The following is a 22,381-nucleotide window of genomic DNA, read 5'->3' as shown; positions in this document are numbered from 1 at the left end:
AATGGATAAATCTGTGTTCAGCTCTTGCACTACTGCTGGAAAACTTTTTCTCACATATATCACATGGATATTTCTTAATGCCCTCATGTACATCCTTGACATGGCGACTGAGCAATGTCTGAATACGAAACTTCTTCCCGCACTGAGGGCAAGGATATGGTTTCTCGCCTGTATGTATACGAATGTGGCGGACATAATTGTACCTTGTAATTATGTGTTGCCTACAAAAACTGCAATAATACAACGTTCTACCATTCACTTCAACCTTAGCACGAGATACTTCCTCTTCACTTAATGGTATCAGATTGTATTTAGAAAACTCTTCATAGGCTTTATTGCGTTTTGTTTTAATTCTCTCTTCATCCTCACATTTTTCTTGTGTGGCATCTCTAACATCATGCATCTTTTGATGTCGCTTAACATCATACTTCCTTGTGAATGACTTCCCACAAACTTCACAAGGAAACTTTCCCTGAGAATTCTGATTTTTTGCAGTATCAGTGTCACCACATTGATGATCATTAAAAAAACCCATCTCAGACTCATGTTTATTCCAGTCACCTTTGACGTTAGCAACATTTAAATCAGAACTTAACCCAGAACAATTTACAGATGATATGTGCTGGAAAATAAAAGCACTTTTTGACTGCAAAAGGCCATGTACAATTCTCATGTGTCTCTTCAAGTCATATTTTCTTGAAAGCAATCGACCACAATACTTGCATTTACAGCCTACTTTCATAGAGACATCTAAACTTACATTTGTTGACATATGGTTTTTGTTATGCTCTCTTAAGCTTCCCTTAGATTTAAAGGTCTTGGAGCATTCAGTACAAGCATACAGCTTATGAGTTTCATGAACTTCCATATGTCTTTTCAAGTCAAAATTCCTTGTGAATATTTTCCCACATACATCACACGTGAATTCCTTCTTTGATGAATTAATTCTTAAATACTTAGATCTTTTTCTTTCTTTACTAATTCTACCTGTAGATTCTTGACTGTCTGTGCTTTTAGCAATACTGGTATCTACACAGTCTGTCCACAAACTTACCGATTTACTTTCTTTAAGAACTTTGTGGCCTCTCATGTGCTCAGAAAATAGCCCTTTGCACTGATATACTTCATTGCATTCCATGCAATGCAGCCTGTCATTTGAGTGAACTGAATATATATGCGTGTCTAGTTCTGACTTATGGGAAAAGCAAATACCACAATAAAAACACACAGCGTCACTCTTACGCAAGTTAACATCATGTCCTTTCAAGTGTTCCAGAAAATCATCTTTTATAACAAAAGTTTTATCACACAGACTACAATTCAAAACACACACAGTTGAAACTGCAAGATGGTGCAATTTTAGATCACATTTCTGGGGGAAGGACAAGCCACAGAAACAACATTTGATCTGCAAGTCATTATCAGACTTAATACTGACAAAATGATAATGCTGAGAAAGACATTTATCTTCATCTGTAAATGTTATTCTTGATGAATCTGGTGTGTGTTGCAATGTTGATGATGATGTCGAAGGAGAAAGTTGATACCTGCAAGATAAATTGCGCAGAATAATTACTTCTGCTGTTCCAAATTGTGTTCAGAGTCCGCCTTTTATTACTGCCAAACATATTTAAACAACATTTATGCAACTACCTGTGAACTAAATGAAAAAGATGACTGACTGTCTTCTGGGTTGTTCTGCCATGTAGTCTGGTAGAAGATTACCAATTTTCAAAGGTGCTTGATGCCTCTGAAACATTGGTAAAAATCTACCAGACTATAGAGCGCAACACCATAGCAGACAGTCATCTTCATACGTATATGCCACCTCAGATCTGAGCTGAGAAATACCAAAACTTGGTTATAAAAGTGTATGCTCTCAGAGCAGCACATTACTAATAACAGATAGAGGGTTCATCACATTTGAATCATATCTCTATGAAATGGAAGCACCAAACAGTAATTTCATATAGCAATTTACTCAACACCCACAAGACTTAACTCATTTATCTACATCATCTTATGCCTCCTTGGCTATTAAAGGAGTTACAAACATCTCTCCATCTGTTTACTCCTGTTCACATTAGGTCAGTTTTATTTTGGATTTTATAACAGTCAGAATACCTCAGACTCAAAATCACTTTATTGAAATATTTTGTTACGTAGGTACTTTGTGTTTTCAAAATAGCATCTGAACTTCAACAAGGGCGCATGATGGGTAGTTTTGCTGCCAATGTGACATGAACTGAAACTATATGACTTGTTCAACGGTAAATGCTCACCAATCAGTCTACAGCAGTAACTGCTACATCAGAACAAATAGTGTTTTTTTTTATAGTTTTTGGCTACTTACTTACATGTAAATTTCACATTCTGTTTATGTATATTCACTTGCAGCTCAAGAGAGGATAAACCAATTTGTCCGACTTGGAACGCTCATGTCTTTAAAGAAGGAAGAGAATTCAGAAAGCTAACAACTCTGAATAAGTGTCCTGGGTTTGAATACAGTTGAGGGTGGTTTCTGAAGCTTGGACACTAAGCACTACAGTACAGCACCATGACTAATGTTGCTTGTTCCAGGAAGAAAGATCATAAACCCAAAAACTCTCAAAGGTTTGAACCCTGATGGCTGAAGAGAATAGATAAGACAACAGTTTGTTTTGGCAATGAGATTACAGGAAGACCACAACCTTGAAAAAAGCGTGTTTGAGTTTTAGTGATGATAATTTTTCTGTTCATAGAAAACTCATGTGACAGACAACTGTTTGATGTCAAAACCTTATTTGTTCCCAAAATATCACTAATATAATACAGTTTAAATACCTGTTTGAGTTAAAATGTTTCCATTTAACCCATGCTTTGCCATGATAATCAGTAAAGTTCAAGGTTAAGTCTTTAAAAAAGACGCAGGCACTGATTTTAAGAGAGGAGGTTCCATGGTTTCAAGCGAATTTAATATAACATGGAGTACAAGAGTTTCAATAGTATAAGTTTTGTGTGATGGATACTGTATAATGTTACATTATGGTGTATGGGCATAATCCTGTTTAATGTAAGTTTGTAAAGTTACTAAACAGAGATATGCAGTACAATCATAAAATTTATATTAGCTGCATACTGTTTCAATAGAATAAGTTCCATGTGATGGATATTTTCATGTTACAAAAGTGTAGGTAAAATCCTGTTTAATGTGAGATTGTGAAATTACTTTTGAGAAGGAAATGTGGCTTATTTATGAAGATAATGATGAATTTACTCATTGTCCTCATGATGGAGGCAACAAGTACCTCTGAAATGTTCGTAAACTTCTCTACCAGACTACATGGCACTACAACTCAGAAAACAGGCATCTTCATACTTGCTGCCATGAGAACCTCAAATCCTACTGTTGTGTTTACATAACTGGATTGAATAGAATGTGATGTAAAACATGAACCTAGAGAGATATGGTAGAGGAAGGGTAGCTTGGCCAATAAAATTTAAGGCATGGGCAAGAAATATGGGGGAAAGAAGGAAGGTAGAAAAAGCAGAGCAGAATGTATTCTGTGTATTTAGTACAGAAAAAAATCTCATATTTACAAGCACATCTAAGTGGGAAAATACTCTTTCGTAAGGCCATACATTTATAATACTACAATGCCAGAGTTATGCAAAGAATTCTATGGTTAAAATATAAATTTCAACACCCAAACACTTTGAAACCTAACTAAACATTTGATCACAAAGGAAGGTTATCTCGAACATTACGGATTGTAATTAGTATCACTGCAATCATAAACCTTACAAATATTTATGTAAAGTAGAAGGTTTTGGAAATGTGTGGTATACAGGGATGTTTCTCTTGCAGGAAAAAATTTATACAGCTAAATTTATTTAAAAATCTAAGTAGACACTAAGAACAATTAGTATCAATCTGCATAATCTTCAAATCAGTCATATGTAAAAGAAATTTCATGCTCTACAGTATCATATGCATGTAAAATAATTCTGAAGAAACACATTTACATCAAAAACAATAAATTAAACAATCTGCTGGCATGCTTACCTTCCAAAACATTTCTGACATGGTGGAAGGCCAATTACAGATATAGCACAACAGAGAAACACAAGAACATAATAATAATTGAATGTAAATTAATACTTAAAACAGTAACACAGTTATTGTAGAATGTGACTGACAGAAACAATTCTTTGTTACAAATATATCGCAGTCCCTTCAGACAACACTAGCAGATGACGCACATCTAGCAAGACAGTCTTTAATTGAAGGGCTGTAATTGAACACAGAAAAGTCTTTCTGATACCAAGTAGGAATTCGAAAACCAACAGCTTCCAGAAGGGAAGGTCAGTATTCAAAACATAGTAACTTGGACAAGGACCAGTGCATCAATTCAGTACCTCCTCTTACATAAAGTTTGGAGTTTTAAACACTCTAAAGCGTTAGCATAGGTGTAATGCACGTGAGGAAGGATACAATTATAGCAAAAGCTGCAAACATCTGCTGGATATGTTCCAGTTTTTTGGTATCAGTAGTTGTAATAAAATTCCACATGACTGAGGCATACTCAAGCTTTGATCTATCTATGGTAAAATGCAATATACAGGCAGTCAAGAGAAGCAAATAAAAAATTTGAAGTGCGAACAAGACCCAGCAACTTAATATACTGTAAAAACACATAGTCAACATCATTGTGGAATCAAAGGTTAGACTCAATAAATATTCCCAATAGAATCAGTATATGTTACATACAATTGACAAAGTTTATAATCATAGTTGAATGTATTGGCTTTTCTTAAGAAGGAAATTACTCTGGTTTTACTAATATTGGATTTCATGAAGTTGGCAGTGCTCCAACTTTGTACAGAACCAATGTCAGATTGAAGTTTATTGCAGTCATCAGGAGATTTAATAACATGGAAGATTAAGATTTGATAATAATATACTTTAATAGGTGGGAGTTTCATTAAAAAATTGTTCTGTCTTGCTTCATAGCACCACACAGTTAAGAAAAAGTTTGGAAGAACAGTAAAGCTGTGTGGGATCATAATTTCTCCATGTTAGGAATGAAGAGAAGTCCAATTTGAAACATTCTTACTTGACCTCACAAAGCTACCATACGTACCAAGTCTTACTTGCATCATACACAAAAGTTGAAAATACATTCCTCTTCCCACAATACAAAATGCTGTTTGTAGGCAAAAAGACATTCAAGCCGTTATTTTATTATTAATTCCAATTCCATGGGTTTTTCCATGGTTCTTCAGGTATCGCTCCTGAGCAAAAAGCTGTCCGCATACCAGACATTCAAAAGGCTTTTCATTAGTATGTGTAAGAACATGTCGTTTCAGTGATTTTCGCATTCGAAAACACTTCCCACAAGTTTGGCAACAATGTGGTTTCTCACCAGTATGAAGCAAAAGGTGCACATTCAATTGCTGTCTTCTACGGAAGGACTTATTACAATGTATACACTGATGTGGAAATACATCCATATGAAACAGATTGTGAACATAAAGAGATGCCTTTGTCTTAAATGCTTTCCCACACACATGACAGACACAAGGACGCTCTCCGGTGTGAACCCTCCTATGGTCCAGCATAGCACGTTTGTTGGCAAACTTACGTCCACATATATCACAAGGATGTTCCTTTATACCCTCATGCACATCCCTAACATGACGATTTAACAATGCAGATGTTCTAAACTGTTTGCCACATACATGGCAAGTACAAGGTTTCTCGCCACTATGGATACGTAGATGTCGCACATAGCTGTACCTTGTCATAAGGTACTTACAGCAATGTTCACATCTGTAAAGTGTCTTGCCTTCTATAACCACCTTTGCAGAAGCCAATGATACATTGTCAGTACTACTTTTCAAGGAAACAATTTTATCCACATCTTCGCTGGAATGCCGCTCTGCATGTCTCTTTAAATCGAACCTCCTGGTAAATGATTTAGAACATACACTGCATGAAAAGTTTTGACTTGTGTGTATATCAAATGTACTTGTTTTCCCATCTGAATTCTCCAAATGTGCATCATCACCTGAGCATGAGTATGCATTTCCGTCTACAAATGCTGGTCCCATGTCAGACAGTCTGTCATCAGAATATAGATACTGCTTCTTGCTGTGCGTTATCAAATGCCTATGCAAATAATATTTTCTTGTCAGCATTTTACTGCAAATATTACACAGTAAATCAGTTTTTCTTTCATTATTAAAAACAAATTCTGTAACTGCAACCTTGCTTCCATGAATACTATCATCATTTGCTTCTAGTAGAGTACTAACTGGGCCATTACCTGAAGACAAGCTGCCTGATGGAATATCGTCTCCAGAACCAATATTTGAAAGTGTTTGAAAAAATTCACCATCAACCTGATCTGGCTTCCTGGAATGTTTTCTCAAAGGTCTGCGCAAATCAAATGTTCCTCTAAGTACTCTACCACAAACATGACATGGATAACCTTGAATGATGTCAGTCTCTGACAATTCAGAACTTCTGTCACCAGACTGAGCACCAGAAACCATTTTTTTAATGCTGCCTGCTGTATAATAATTTACATCTGAGGACACAAACGAACCCAATTTTTTAGCATGCATTTTCAAATGCCTAAGTAAATCATGCTTTCTTGTAAGTTTTCTACCACAGACATAACACGAGAAACTTTTATTCTTCCCACATATTACTGAATCGTTAGTCTTTTCATTGCTTGTACCAAGTGAATTTTCATAGTTCCTACGTATTTCAACTAAACAAGATTTAAGATGTTCACTGTCAGGAAATTCCTGAACATTTTCAGTAGCCAAGCCACTGTCAGAAGTACCATACAAATCACCAGCAAGACTTTCTACATTTTTAAAAACAAAATCCTGTAATTTGTGTTTTTCAACGTGTCTGCAAGCATCAGACTTCCTCTTAAAGAATCTTCCACACACACTGCATGGAAACTGCTGATTTGCTACAGCAGAATGTTTTACTTTTCCCAATCTAGATTTCCCAAAACTACGGCCATTATGACCTTCATACATACAATCCTTAATCTCACAGACATCTGATTTACATTCCAACTCTGACCCAGACACACATCCTGCAGGAATATTCAAACTGGCCAACTCCTGCGGATGTACTGTAGAGATATGAATTATCAACTCAGCTTTCTTAGCAGATATATGTCCACAATAATCACAAGTTAACCATGCATCCTTTGAATCAGTACATTCATTCTTAACGAGACCATTGTCTGTCAAAGCATCAGCGGTATTCCTGGGCCCGGCCATGTTCATTTCATTTTGTTCTTGGAAAGTTTTGAATGGAGTCTGAGGAGGCTGTTGACACCTGCAAGACAAAGTGTGCAGAGTGATTACAGCTTCTCATGCCACAAGTTTCAGGTTTAATTAAAGTTGCAAATGAATTGGACTTCCAGGAAACAAACACCAGAAATGCTACACGCTGGATATTGTTCAGACAAAAGACCAAATGGATGATGTAATATTTTCATATGAAGTCTATATTAGTGCACTTCTTACTTCATTTAGTGACACTGCCTCAGTTGCATAGGTTATATAGTGTTGAATTCGAGGATGATTGTGGATGAAGAACAGGGAGAGATGTGGAAGAAAGATGTCTTATCCTAACATCCGTTTGCAGAGGCTGAGTAGAACCATGAAAAATATCAGAGAAGTTGGTGTTAAGAACACCAATTAACCCCCCCACCCACCCACACGATACATAACATGAGCACAAACCACTCAACTATTGACAGTTTCATTTCATTATCAAGCTCTACAGAGAGAATTGATCACTGGTTCTTCAACACAGTCCTTACATTTTATATCCAATATCAATGCCAATGGGAAATTACTGAACGCAACACCAAGGGAACAAAATCACATTCGGATAGGATGTTCAAAAACCCATTTCATTCATTATATTTACTGAAGAAACAGAATTAACAGCAAATCATACACACAAAAACATGGGACTGCCAAATAAAATAAGTCTTGAAGATGACTGTCTTCTGGGTTGTTGCACTGTGTAGTTTGGTACAACTTTACCAATCGTGAAGAGCCATTTGCTGCCTCCATCATCATTCATCAGCCTGATGATGGAGGCAGCAACTTCTACCAGTCATTTTCATACTTGCCACTGAGAAAACATCAGACAAAAATAAGTCTTACTGGTCACCAGGATGGTGAGCTTTCATGTGTCTTTTCAGGTATCGTTCCTGCTTGAATCCCAAACCACAAGCAGAACAAACAAATGGCTTATCATCTGAATGCAACATCTTGTGTCTAGTCATTTCATTTCTTGCCCTAAAACCACGTCCACAAATATCACAAATATGCGGTTTTTCACCTGTGTGTGTCACTAAGTGTTTCACCATCTCATGCTGATTCCTAAACAATTTACCACAGTACGAACATGCGAAAGGAAACACATCTGTGTGAATTTTATTATGTTTATACAATGTAGCCTTTGTCATAAATGATTTTCCACAAGTACTACACACATAAGGACGTTCTCCTGTGTGGATACGGCGATGATCTTCCATAGCAAGTTTAGCTGCAAAGCTACGACCACATATATCACAGCTGTGGTTTTTTATGCCTGCATGAACGTGCTTCAGGTGATAATATAATCCTGCCTGAGAGAAGCTCTTACTACAAATGTGACAGGTAAATGGTTTCTCGCCTGTATGTACAACTTGGTGAGACTTCAAAGTGCTTTTGCAACTAAAGTTCTTCCCACACAATTCACACTGAAAGATTGGTTCATCTTCTGGTGGCACATCACTCTGATGTCTGTGTGTTCTTTTATGTCTGTTCAAATGATATGTCCTATTGAATATTCTGCCACATATATCACAAGGAAAATCCTTCTTTGTGGATTTGCTGCCAGTTCTCTTTGTTAATTTAACAACCTTAAGCTTCTTCAATCTAGTCCTTGCCTCTTTCTTCCTGCCACAACTACCACTGCTATGATCATCAGGAGACTCATAATGTGATGCTTCAAACCCTAAGTCTAAACTGTCTGAATCATACACGTTTGGTTCCTCTGCCTTATTTTGTTCATGACCTTTCATGTGAATCTCCATAGCATATTTGTTCCCTCTGATTTTCTCATCACAAATGTCACAATGATACAACTCATCTGAATGATGCTTTTCATCTGTCTTGGATGTGTGTAATTCATCTGAGTTGTAATCTTCAGACTTAATCCAATCAAAAGATTCAGATACAGTAGAAATGGTGACCATGGGCTCGTACATGCTCTTCAGTGCACTTTGTGCCAGTTGGAACTCCCTAAACGTTGTCAGAGTAGGCTGTTGGCACCTGCAAGACAAAGTGTGCAGAGTGATTACAGCTTCTCATGCCACAAGTTTCAGGTCTAATTCGAGTTGCAAATGAATTGGACTTCCCGGACACAAACACCAGAAATGCTACACGCTGGATATTGTTCAGACAAAAGACCAAATGGATGATGTAATATTTTCATATGAAGTCTATATTAGTGCACTTCTTACTTCATTTAGTGACACTGCCTCAGTTGCATAGGTTATATAGTGTTGAATTTGAGGATGATTGTGGATGAAGAACAGGGAGAGATGTGGAAGAAAGATGTCTTATCCTAACATCTGTTTGCAGAGACTGAGTAGAACCATGAAAAATATCAGGGAAGTTGGTGTTAAGTACACCAATCACTCCCCAGATACATAACATGAGCACAAACCACTCAACTTTGACTGTTTCATTTCATTATCAAGCTCTAAAGAGAGAATTAATCACTGGTACTTCAACACAGTCCTTACATTTTATATCCAACAGGCACAGAGTGTTTCATATTACTGATGTACAGTCATTTCTATTAGACATATCCCCATAAATATACCACAACAAAAGGAAACGGCTTCTCTTTGATCTAGTGAAAGACTGATGGAACAGCAGTAACTGAAGAGTCCCTCACAACATTCAACTCCTTTGTACCTTGTCACAACACATCAACACTGTTATTAACAACGAATATAACACAGTAGATCCTACTTATCAAGCACTAACGTTAATCTTTATCATTTACAAATAATTACGATCAAGCTATAATTTGCAGATATATAACCAATTCACAGAAAAACAAAAACCACAACAATCTTCTCTAACTCCTCTGGTTGTTCACACTTGTTTACTCATTGCATTTTATTCTTCTCTCAATTAACTCCATGGAGCAGAGCCCATTCTAAGAAACTGATAGCCAATCAGTTTAGAAAATGCCTAACTTTTATGAAACAAAAACGTTTATTACCAAATTCACAAGAGTCTGTTACCACTCTCTATCCACAGTCAGAAAAATCCACCTATTAACTGTACAAGCTTCATTTCTAAATACCTTTCACTTTTTATAGCAGCCACAAAAAAGTTAAAAAAATAAAAATAACAAGCATGAAACATATTTGTGATTAAAGAGTGCTGCCAAAGAATGATTGGTTGCTTTCACAAGAAAGAGTACAAAATTCTGTTAGCTGTTCATAAATATTTCAGCAGACAAGTAGTATAGATATGATTCACAATGTGCAAAACATTAGAAATTTAGAAATAACACCTGTGCCATGAACATAAATTCTATCATGATTAAATAACATTCCTTTAAATATGAATGGGTATAAGCCATTGCAACAAAATATTAAAGCTCTTCAAATCCATCATGCATTTACACATGCAGAAAATCATTTCAAACACCAGTAAAGATGGATTCACATACAAACATAAAGTCTTGCCTCCATTTAGTTTCTTGTGCACCAGCTGGTGTTGTCTGACAGCTCTAAAGTGCCTCTTTCCTAGTCAACGGTTCACTTTGCATAGACGCAAATGAATATGCTCAGCCAATATCATCTATAGTGTGCTTGGTTCCTTCTTAAATGAAGACAGTCCTTGAACTGGTGAACAAACTTTCCATAACTTTTGATACGCAAATGTTCATTATTGTATTCACCAGAGTAAAAATTCAGACCCTGCCGAGTCACTTCCATTCATTTCATGCCTATTTTTCTTCAAGATCCATTTAATTGTATCCAATGTCTTCCAAGTGGTATCTTTCTTCCAGGTTTTCTAAGTAACATTTTGTATGTATTGCTCACCCCCTTCTAATCCACAATGATTAGATAAATCTAATAATAATTGCTGAAAAATACAAATTATGAAGCTCCTCATTATGTAGTTTCTTTAATCCTCTACCTTTAACATTTCATAATTCAAATTTATGAGCACAACTTACAATTTTGTGGTCTGTAACAAAGACGTGTTCATTGTATAATACACCTGCGTAACATAAAACTGAGAGCCTGAAATACTGCAACCAACAAACAAAGTACTATGATCATTTTCTCCAAAATTAAGCCACTTTTCTCCACCATTCACACATTCCATATGCACAGTATCTGTATGTCCAACAATGTCTTGCAAAATACGCAAACAATAACTTCAACTACCATTTCCTAAAGAACAAGTCAGCAATAAAAATTCCATTTTTGTTTTCACATCTGCCATAATTTTAATTTTACGCAGTATGATACACAAGCAAGACTGCTGCTTTCAGAGCACGTCATCAATTGCATAGTCAATGTCAAAAGAATTTCGTGTCAGTAAGAATATTAAAAATTTGAGGAAATCCTAGATATTTAAAGAAGAGATGATGGTAAATATTGGTTACAACAAACACCATTAAGCAGTATTATGAATATAATAACGGTGAAAAGGAGGAAGTCTAATGGCATAATTCTGAGAACATGGTGATGAAACTTCAGGTTCCAAAAAATTAGACAATTTCTTGACGAAATTAAATAATGCCACCTACTCAAGAAAGGTATTAAATTATTGTATTAGTTATTAATGCCTTTCCACCCTTCTATTTACAATAAAAATTTGTGGCTATTCATTCTTGGGCACTTTTACTCGGACTATCCTGTAATTTCACATTATCCTTGAAAATTAAAAAAAAAAAAAAAAACTGCCCCCACAATAATTGTAAGTTCTAATTTTCTCTTTCTTTTAGAAAGAAGTATAATTTCTACTGTTAGGATAATGATGAGTTCTAAGTAATACTAAATTAATACTGAAATCATTTATTTTAATGATACTGAAAAACAATGTCAGAAAATTAATACAAAAATATCTCAATACATCGACATCATACATAAAAAAGGAAATCAGAATTGAACTACATACACTTGAATATCCTCTAGCTCAAATTGATCTAAAATTATAATGTTCAAGGGAGAAGAGAAGTGGTCAGCTCCAAATTACATGGGAGATCAAAAAACAAATAGAGAAGAGCCCTTTACACACTTCTCTGTTATCACTCTTATCCTTTTCCCAGATACCTTCGTATTAAGAATCACCTTGCAATCATTTTATGAGGCTTCACTATTAGAGGTACAAAGCGAACACTCATAAGTGCTTACCAGGAATATACACACTGCAGCAAATATGAAAGGGATCTCTGTTTTCAATCATAAATCTCTGTACCAAAATAGGCTGAACCTCGCAAATTATTTTAAAAAAATTAATTGAATAAAAATTTACTTGGATATTATCCATCGTCTAGTAATAAAACGTAAAACGACATTTCGGAGATGGGATTAGCTCTATCTAGTGGGCCCAACTGAGTAGGAACCTGAAGACGGAGATAGAGCCCCATCTCCGAAACGGCGTTTTACGTTTTTTATGTTTTATTACTAGACGATGGATAATATCCAAGTAAATTTTTATTCAATTGACTCTTCACCATCGTCAAGAAGTTTTAGATTTAAAAAAATTAAAATCACAATAAAAATAATACACTTTAAATTGACTCTGTGACCAAGTCACTCAAAGTGGCAAGTCATGGGCTTGGGAGGAAAAAATGTTACAAAGAAAGTAATGGAAAGGCTTAAGAACAGTGGTGACTGGCTTTCCTGGTTATAATTTCAGGAATACCTAACACAACACATGACTAAAGAGTATTATCTCAAGATTTTCAATACAAATAAAAGAGAGACAGAAACAAAAGCCAGAAACTACCACCACTAATTAGGTTTTTGTAATATTCCACTGTTCTCCATACTTGGCTAAGATACTGATGGGATGTTATTTTTATCAAAATATTTACAGAATAACTGCTGCATTTTATTTATACCATTGTGGAAACTAAATTTACTTCAAGCATCATAGTATATCACTAGACAGTAACCAGTTATCAATCTGCCAATGGGAAATTACTGAAGGCAACACCAAGGGAACAAAATCACATTTGGATAGGATGTTCAAAAACCCATTTCATTCATTATATTTACTGAAGAAACAGAATTAACAGTAAATCATACACACAAAAACATGGGACTGCCAAATAAACTAAGTCTTGAAGATGACTGTCTTCTGGGTTGTTGCACTGTGTAGTTTGGTACAACTTGACCAATGGTGAAGAGCCATTTGCCGCCTCCATCATCATTCATCAGCCTGATGATGGAGGCAGCAACTTCTACCAGTCATTTTCATACTTGCCATTGAGAAAACATCAGACAAAAATAAGTCTTACTGGTCACCAGGATGGTGAGCTTTCATGTGTCTTTTCAGGTATCGTTCCTGCTTGAATCCCAAACCACAAGCAGAACAAACAAATGGCTTATCATCTGAATGCAACATCTTGTGTCTAGTCATTTCATTTCTTGCCCTAAAACCACGTCCACAAATATCACAAATATGCGGTTTTTCACCTGTGTGTGTCACTAAGTGTTTCACCATCTCATGCTGATTCCTAAACAATTTACCACAGTACGAACATGCGAAAGGAAACACATCTGTGTGAATTTTATTATGTATATACAATGTAGCCTTTGTCTTAAATGATTTTCCACAAGTACTACACACATAAGGACGTTCTCCCGTGTGGATACGGCGATGATCTTCCATAGCAGGTTTAGCTGCAAAGCTACGACCACATATATCACAGCTGTGGTTTTTTATGCCTGCATGAACATGCTTCAGGTGGTAATATAATCCTGTCTGAGAGAAGCTCTTACCACAAATGTGACAAGTAAATGGTTTCTCGCCTGTATGTACAACTTGGTGAGACTTCAAAGTGCTTTTGCAACTAAAGTTCTTCCCACACAATTCACACTGAAAGATTGGTTCATCTTTTGGTGGCACATCACTCTGATGTCTGTGTGTTCTTTTATGTCTGTTCAAATGATATGTCCTATTGAATATTCTGCCACATATATCACAAGGAAAATCCTTCTTTGTGGATTTGCTGCCAGTTCTCTTTGTTAATTTAACAACCTTAAGCTTCTTCAATCTAGTCCTTGCCTCTTTCTTCCTGCCACAACTACCACTGCTATGATCATCAGGAGACTCATAATGTGATGCTTCAAACCCTAAGTCTAAACTGTCTGAATCATACACGTTTGGTTCCTCTGCCTTATTTTGTTCATGACCTTTCATGTGAATCTCCATAGCATATTTGTTCCCTCTGATTTTCTCATCACAAATGTCACAATGATACAACTCATCTGAATGATGCTTTTCATCTGTCTTGGATGTGTGTAATTCATCTGAGTTGTAATCTTCAGACTTAATCCAATCAAAAGATTCAGATACAGTAGAAATGGTGACCATGGGCTCGTACATGCTCTTCAGTGCACTTTGTGCCAGTTGGAACTCCCTAAACGTTGTCAGAGTAGGCTGTTGGCACCTGCAAGACAAAGTGTGCAGAGTGATTACAGCTGCCGATGATCGTATCTTGGTAGCCCACATCACCATTCATACGCAGACCACACCATAACACTTAGTACCAACAGCCTGCTATAATTGGCATCATCCTTTATTCAATACATCATTGTCTACAATACCTTCACTTTGCAACACTACTTACAATTTACAGGATGACACTGCAAAAAAAACTTACAGGAAATATGATTTTTATAACATGTCAGTAGATATTCATTCATACAATCATCCAATACATTACCAATAAAAAATTATCATTCATCATGCACAGCAGCCATACTGCTGTTAAACAATGCTACTTATTCAGAGGAAGTTTATGTAAATAGAAAATAGTAAGATAAGCAATCTTATTCATACATCCTATGTAGCACCTGAAAAAACAATACTATAATTCCTAGGCGTAGGTAAATCGAGATTTACAACTTTATTTATACTATTACAAGTGCAACCATGATTACGGAAGAAACTAATTTGTATTTTCTATCCCCTCTGTGTGCACTTCTTTACTAGCTTCCAGCTGAGAGACTTTGTGTTTTTTCATGTTATGGTTCTTCAAGTACCTTTCTTGCCTAAAACTAAGATGACACATGGCACACTTGAATGCTTTGTAATCTGAATGAACCAATTTGTGTCTGATCATGGCATTGTGATATCGGAAACGCTTTCCACATATGTCACATGCGTGGGGACGTTCACCTGTATGAATCATCATGTGCTTTGTGCACACATATTGCCGCCTGAACGACTTGCCACAATGAGTGCACTTATGTGGGAATAAATCTGTATGTGACCTCTTATGTGTGTGAAATGTTGCACGCGTCTTAAATCTCTTGCCACATAGATGGCATACTAAACGACGTTCTCCTGTATGAACAGTCACATGATCATTTCTTGTGCGAGTGTTGGCAAACTTTCTTCCACATATTGGGCAAGCATGCTCTTTGACACGTTCATGAACCTCTCTTACATGCCGTTGAATCTGGGGTTCAGCTCGGAACTGTTTGCCACAAACATGACAAGTAAAAGGTTTTTCACCTGTATGTATACGCATATGTCTAACATACGTGCACCTACGGAATAGATTCTTACTGCAGACTTGACAGTGGAAATAAATCTTCCCATCAACTTTAATTTTTGCATGTGATACAGTGTCATCAGTTCTGTTATCTTCCCTTTTACTATTATTTCTGGTATCAGATGATATATCTTTTGTTTTGACCAAAGTGCTGTTCCTACTGTCACCCAGATGTCTCTCACTTATTTTTCCATCATCTTGCTGAAAATTATGTACATTTTTAACGTGTCTTTTCATATCAGCCTTCCTGGTAAACATCCTTCCACATATCCTACAGGTTATTTCTTTATTTGTAACCATGGATATCCTTGCAAAGTCTGATTCTATGCTCTCACCAACTCCCACAATATCATTACAGTTTTCTCTTACAAAGTGTAAATGTTCACTTTGTCTTATGGCATCAGATTTCCTTCTAAAAGATTTCACACACTTACTAAATGTTAATTTTGATGACAAGTTAGGATCTATATCAGAATTTGAATACATATTAGAATTTGATTCTGATGCCCGCCATAATATTTCACTTCCCCTAGAGCTCTCAGACCTGTCTTTTAACACTCCAAACAAATGCATGCTTTTCCTATGTCTCTCCACATCAATCTTTGTTGTAAAAACTTCACCACATGTACTGCATGAAAATTTGTCATTCATCTTTTGTAAACAACTTTCCAACTCCCTATTCAAATTTTGACCACTTCCATTATCCAAGATTTCAGACATGCCGATCACTTCATGGTCATGCCTCATGTGTTTGATCATTTCCGCTTTACTCATGAATACACTACAACAAGTTGCACAAGGAAAACTAGCACATTTTGTTCTCATACGATAGTCACTTCTCTCTGCAAACACAACTGCAGACCTGGATTCTGACATAAATATTGTTTTAAATTGGTCTCTGTGGTTCTCCATATGTTTGATGAACTGAGTTTTATTTTCACAGAATATTCCATCACAAATTTCACAGTGAAGTACTCTAATGGAATGCCTCATTGACAGATGAGTTGCTAATTGACTTCTTACACTGAAAATATATCCACAAAAGTTGCATAATCCAGCTGTCTCAATCCAATTTTGCTGAACCTTATTTAACTGAACATAAGTTTTAACATCTCTCGTGTTGTTCTGGTGATAAATGTTTTGCAATGCACTCTGGCATGCCTCATGGTAAGCTCTGAATGATGCCAAAGGAGCTGGTTGATACCTGCAAGACAAAGTGTGTGAAGAGATTACTGCTAATGGCATGCAGTTCGAAGAGAATCCAACTACTTGTATTTGTGCTAACAAGTAGGAAGAATGTAAGACTTGAGGTTCTCACAGCGGTTAGTATGAAGATTTCTGTCTTCTGGGTTATTGCGCTGTGTAGTCTGGTCGATGTTAACCAACGTTTCAGAGGTCATACTGCCTCCGTCATCAGGGCGATGATGACGGAGGCAGTATGACCTCTGAAACGTTGGTTAACATCGACCAGACTACACAGCGCAATAACCCAGAAGACAGAAATCTTCAAGTAGGAAGAATTTACTGTAAACAGGTACAAATGAACAGTAACAAACAAAGACCACAGTATTTACAGTAGTTGACAAATTTACTTACTGAAATGGATACTGCCCTCATGTCTGTGGGGATTGAAGACATTTAAATGTCAGGGAAAACATTTGCAATAATTATGCCCAGAAAATTATTTAATTTTAAAATAAACTATTAAAAAGAACTTGAACCATTAAAAAGATTCAAGTAATTTGTGCGCCATGGGCTCTATATAAATATCAAAACTTTTGTTATTACAACCTCCAAGAGAACTCTGAAGATATCTATATATGTAATGCCTTTTTTATTACATTTATTAAATTAATTATGATAAGATTCAGCAACATAAAATTTCCTAATTTTCATTTACAGGACTATACAATATTTCTCTTTCACTTACACTACGAAAACTCTTTTAACATATATCATAACAAAGTCCTTCAACCCAGTCTCATTACCAAATGTGAAATGCAAAGTTCATATTTTGGTATTCTGCATTGTAGCAACATGTATAGTCTTGTAGTTAGTTACAAACATTTTGAACATGTCTCCACCTTCAGGGCACCGCGTACAAGACTATATGATGTCAAAACCCAGATCATAATAATCAACATTTTGGATGAGCATGCTACCTCCATATTCAGTGTAACACCCTCAAGAATATGTGATGTTACAACCAAGATAAACACAATCTGAACTCTAACTTCTATAAAAACCTCACATATAATATGATATTCTTCAAATTACAATTATATGACACCTGTGTAGCATCTTAATACTACAAACTAATATACTTCTCTCATGAAGAATAACTGACTTATGATAAGTGAAGAGGTAATTCCTCAAGTCCTTCATTTCAGCCACATTTTTTATACTGTTTCCTTCCTGTAAGAATAATTATAGTGGTACATGCCTGGCATGTCATTCCAAAATTCCATAAGGTTGACAAATTACAAAGACAGCCAACTGCAACTGCCCTAATTCACACAGCCCTAGATCCCAAGGTAAAGTCCCAGGTTCAAGGTTTTCCACAAAACTCTGAAAAGGGCTGTAACTGTCATAAAAGAATTTACATCTATATGGGAGCAGGTCATCATATGAGAGAAATGAGCATTTATAACTGAGCAGAAAATCATAATGGAGAAACTGGATGTTTATATGAAAGCAAGTAATAATAATGGGGAAAATGAGTGTTTATACAGCAACATCATACACTGGCAAAACAGTGTTTATGTGGTAGATTACTGGGCTGAAAACTGAGTGTTCAAATGCAAGTTCATGTGGGGGGAACTTCTCCCAAAATTATAACATCAAATATCTCATAAAAATAACATGTTACACTACCAAGACAGAAAATAAATTTCTCTATATGAAAACATTAAAAGCCAATCATTAAATTCAGAAACTGAACACAAAATAAAAAATATTTCATAAAACAAAAATTTAATTCTGAATCTGATGCACATATTGTCTGCAGTTTATGATATAAATGCTTCAAAGGAAAAGCTGAAGACTAAATCAATGCAACATTATTATAAATGATTATGAACTCAGCATACATATGGACAAGACATACACCAAAAAGTTTTCAAGCACATACGTGAAGAAAGAGTTGACAAACTGGTTAAAAGAGAAACAAAAGCTAATTCAAAGCAAAGGATATATAATTTTTTGTAGTACAGATGGAGCAGGAAAAGATTTAAAAATAAAATCCTTAGGCAATAACTCTTAAAGACAACTGATTGAACACAGACATCACAAAACGCACTAAAATAAATTTTAAAGGAAATGTATGGTATGACCCACAACAAGATGGTTTACTGAAATGTTGGTAAATATTGAGAGGAAAGGGAAGAGCTGGTGAGAAATAAAGGAGGAGAGATAGGAAGATACAAGATATTTGAGATTTTTCATACTTTTGACAGTATAAAACAGAAACAATGTCTGAAGAAATAAATAATTACAAGAACACTAACATTCATTACCATTAAAAAAGTTAATAAAACCAACGTTTATTTTGATTCGATGTACACTGCTCAAATTGACATTATCATTATCAACCAGAATGCCTAATGTACCCATGCTCTCAAAATCTGTATCTTGCCAATAGCTTATATTGTGAGTCACCCACAATGGTAAATGTTAATAACTCTCCTAAATCAGAAAATAGCTTCAACACACCTTTTTGGTTTATTGAACAAGTAGCATGAGTTTTAAAATTATTTAGTATCAATGAGAAATGACAGGAACAGTGAAATGGGGACGCTAACAAAATAAAAAGTTGTCATATTCTTCAAGATACTACTTGGCATTTAATGGGGGGGGGGGGGGGGGGGGAAAGGCCTGGGGTGCAAAAAAAAGTGGGGGCCACATTTTAACCAGACATCACAAAAATGTTATTAAAGTGCTCTACTACCTAATCAAATCTCCTCAGTTATAATCATGTACTTTACATTTAATGCATAAAATATTTGTATTTATATTGCCATTAATGTATAATAGATACAAAAGAAAAACAAACAACAATCCACTCACTATAAAAACCAGCATATTACAAAATGTTACTCAGGCCCTCATACTATGATGGTACATTCAAAAAAATCTAAGCAACCATAAATTGACAAGAGATTTGAAACTTGGAATGCACAGGTCAGGTTCATAAAAAAACAGTAGTACAAGAATTGGTATAACAAAAGTTACATTTAGTCAGCGCACAGGAGGCTAGCTGGGAAACAGGTGGAAATTGGAGTGATAACTATTGCTTATAGGCAGCCTTTATTGTACATATGATCATAATTGTATCAAAAGTTTGAAACAGTAGTTTCTTTGTACTGTATGTTGTGTTTAAAACTAATAAGAGGTTACACAGCTTATCCGTATTCATTTTGTTTGGGTCCTGCAACCAATGAAATGGGATTTTCTCCCTTCAATCTATTAATTTTTAACATTCTTCATCAAACCAGAGTTTACTTTGCTTTCACCTGTAGTATCCTAGGCTCTCTTTGGCTTAAATTTTGATACAGTTTCTGACATTTTCCCACTCCCTGTTGATACCCAGACATTCATCCTTATCTGCCTCTAAAATTTGTCATTAGGAAGGTACAAGAACACAAGGAAGGGTTGGAACCACACCGAGAACATCAAGCTTCGGTCAATGCTGATAATTTATTGGGTAAAAACAAACATTTGGCAATAAATCAAAATTGCAATTTAAGAATATGGAGAATTCTGAATTCAAGGAATGCTTACTACCAAACACTTCCCTGCTGCTATCGGAAAATATATGAGATAAAAACATACAATACCATTAATTCTATTGGCTGTATTGTAAATGAAACCTGCCTCTTACAACATTGAATATGAGGTTTAAGAAAACTGTGTAGTAGGAGTCCGATAATATGTAATGATCAACGCAAGGAGGACATGATAAGCAGGTCACATAGCATGTATGCAGCTAGAAATGCACTTGAAATTTTGATCAGAAAACTTGATGGGAAGAGACCACCTGTAAGACCTAAACACAAATGGGAGGTTAATATTAAAACGGATCTTGATCAAATAGCGTGTGGATTGGATATATGTGGCTCAGGATAGGAACTGCTCGCAGGCACATGAGAACACAGTAATGAATCATAAATAAAAAATTTCCTGCTGAGCAACTATCAGACTCACTAGACTCTGCTCCATGTAGGTATGTATTAAATGGATTAATATCACTTCGTGCGAAACAAAATTTTGCTATATGAAGTAACGTGGAATCCTCTATATGCTAAAATTCATGTAGCACATTACATCAGGTCTCTCAATTTGATCTGGCCTTGGCCATATACGTCTATGATCAACATTTTGAGAACCTGCTGCTGTTGCCTAATATATTATATTTCAATTTAAACAACAACTGAATATAATGTAAGACATACAAATGTCTGGGTTTATAAAATTATCTAGAATATATTTTTACGTATTTTTATTAGACTGGCATGAACTACACGTTCAACACATGATTTTATAAAAATGAAGTGTTTATTTCATTACAACTGATTCAATGAATCACAAGACTAATCAACAAAGGCTCATACAAACAGCAGAATAAGAAATTGTATGCAATTAATTTTCACTAAGTAAAAGAATCCATTTACTTTTAGTCAGTGATGAATCCTGTCATGGTTTTTCAGATAACGCTTTTGTCGAAAGCGAAGTCCACATTCTGCACACACAAAGGGCTTCTCATCTGAATGAACTAGTTTATGTTTCGAAAGTTCATATTTTACACGAAAGCCTTTATCACAAACTTCACAGCTGAAAGGTCTCTCACCAGTATGTGTGAGGGTGTGGGCAAGAAGCGACGGCCGTGATCGAAATCCCCTACTGCAGTGGGAACAGGAAAATGAATAGGAATCTGAGTGACTTTTATTGTGAGTATATAGACAAGCCTTTGTCTTGAAAGTTTTGCCACACGAATCACAAATATATGGACGTTCACCTGTGTGAACCCTGCGATGGTCATCTCGAGTTGCCTTAGATGCAAAGGTCTTGTTGCAGATATCACAGGCAAATTCCTTAACACCTGCATGAACATCTTTGATGTGCCTATTCAATCCTGCAGGTACACGGAACTGTTTCCCACAGACATGGCAGGTATAAGGTCTTTCACCTGTGTGAATTCGAAGATGAAGTTTAAATTTATCCTTAGAAGCTATTTTCTTCCCACAGTGGCCACACTGGAAGCCGATGCTTTCTTTTTTTACCTTATCCTTCTTAACAGAACTTTTCCTGTTAATGACCTCAGTTTTCTTCAAGGCTGCTTTTCCTTTATATTCAAAACTACCTTTACTTGGCTTGAGCCTAAGGGACCTTTCTTTTCCAGAACATGACTGATGCCTTGTTTTGTCTATATTAAGATGTTTACTGTTCACTGATGATGCATTAATCAAGCCACTGCCCTCCATTCTCAGTTCAGTAAAGATTTCACTGCAATGGGTGTTCATACCAGTAATGCCATCCTTACATTTA

At 35.8% G+C, this 22,381-nt stretch overlaps 2 protein-coding genes across 2 annotated transcripts; both read right to left on the bottom strand.

The window, feature by feature from the left end:
* Positions 1 to 7,907: 7,907 nt before the first annotated feature.
* LOC110835550 (uncharacterized) lies at positions 7,908 to 11,889 on the bottom strand. The gene has a single exon (XM_022075866.2). The coding sequence runs from the start codon at positions 9,276 to 9,278 to the stop codon at positions 8,184 to 8,186; it is 1,095 nt and encodes a 364-aa protein (XP_021931558.2). The 5' UTR covers positions 9,279 to 11,889; the 3' UTR covers positions 7,908 to 8,183.
* Positions 11,890 to 11,999: 110 nt separating this feature from the next.
* LOC147873831 (uncharacterized) lies at positions 12,000 to 16,925 on the bottom strand. The gene is made up of 2 exons (XM_087348788.1): positions 16,862 to 16,925; positions 12,000 to 14,728 (listed from the first exon to the last, which is right to left on the bottom strand). The coding sequence occupies exon 2, from the start codon at positions 14,662 to 14,664 to the stop codon at positions 13,570 to 13,572; it is 1,095 nt and encodes a 364-aa protein (XP_087204914.1). The 5' UTR covers positions 14,665 to 14,728; positions 16,862 to 16,925; the 3' UTR covers positions 12,000 to 13,569.
* Positions 16,926 to 22,381: the final 5,456 nt, after the last annotated feature.

Source organism: Zootermopsis nevadensis, unplaced genomic scaffold, assembly GCF_977971745.1.
Source record: "Zootermopsis nevadensis isolate Lab colony 2312 unplaced genomic scaffold, Znev_1.0 Znev_ptg000013l, whole genome shotgun sequence".
In the NCBI taxonomy this organism is placed as follows: domain Eukaryota; kingdom Metazoa; phylum Arthropoda; class Insecta; order Blattodea; family Termopsidae; genus Zootermopsis; species Zootermopsis nevadensis.
This window is presented reverse-complemented; position numbering and strand designations above follow the sequence as displayed.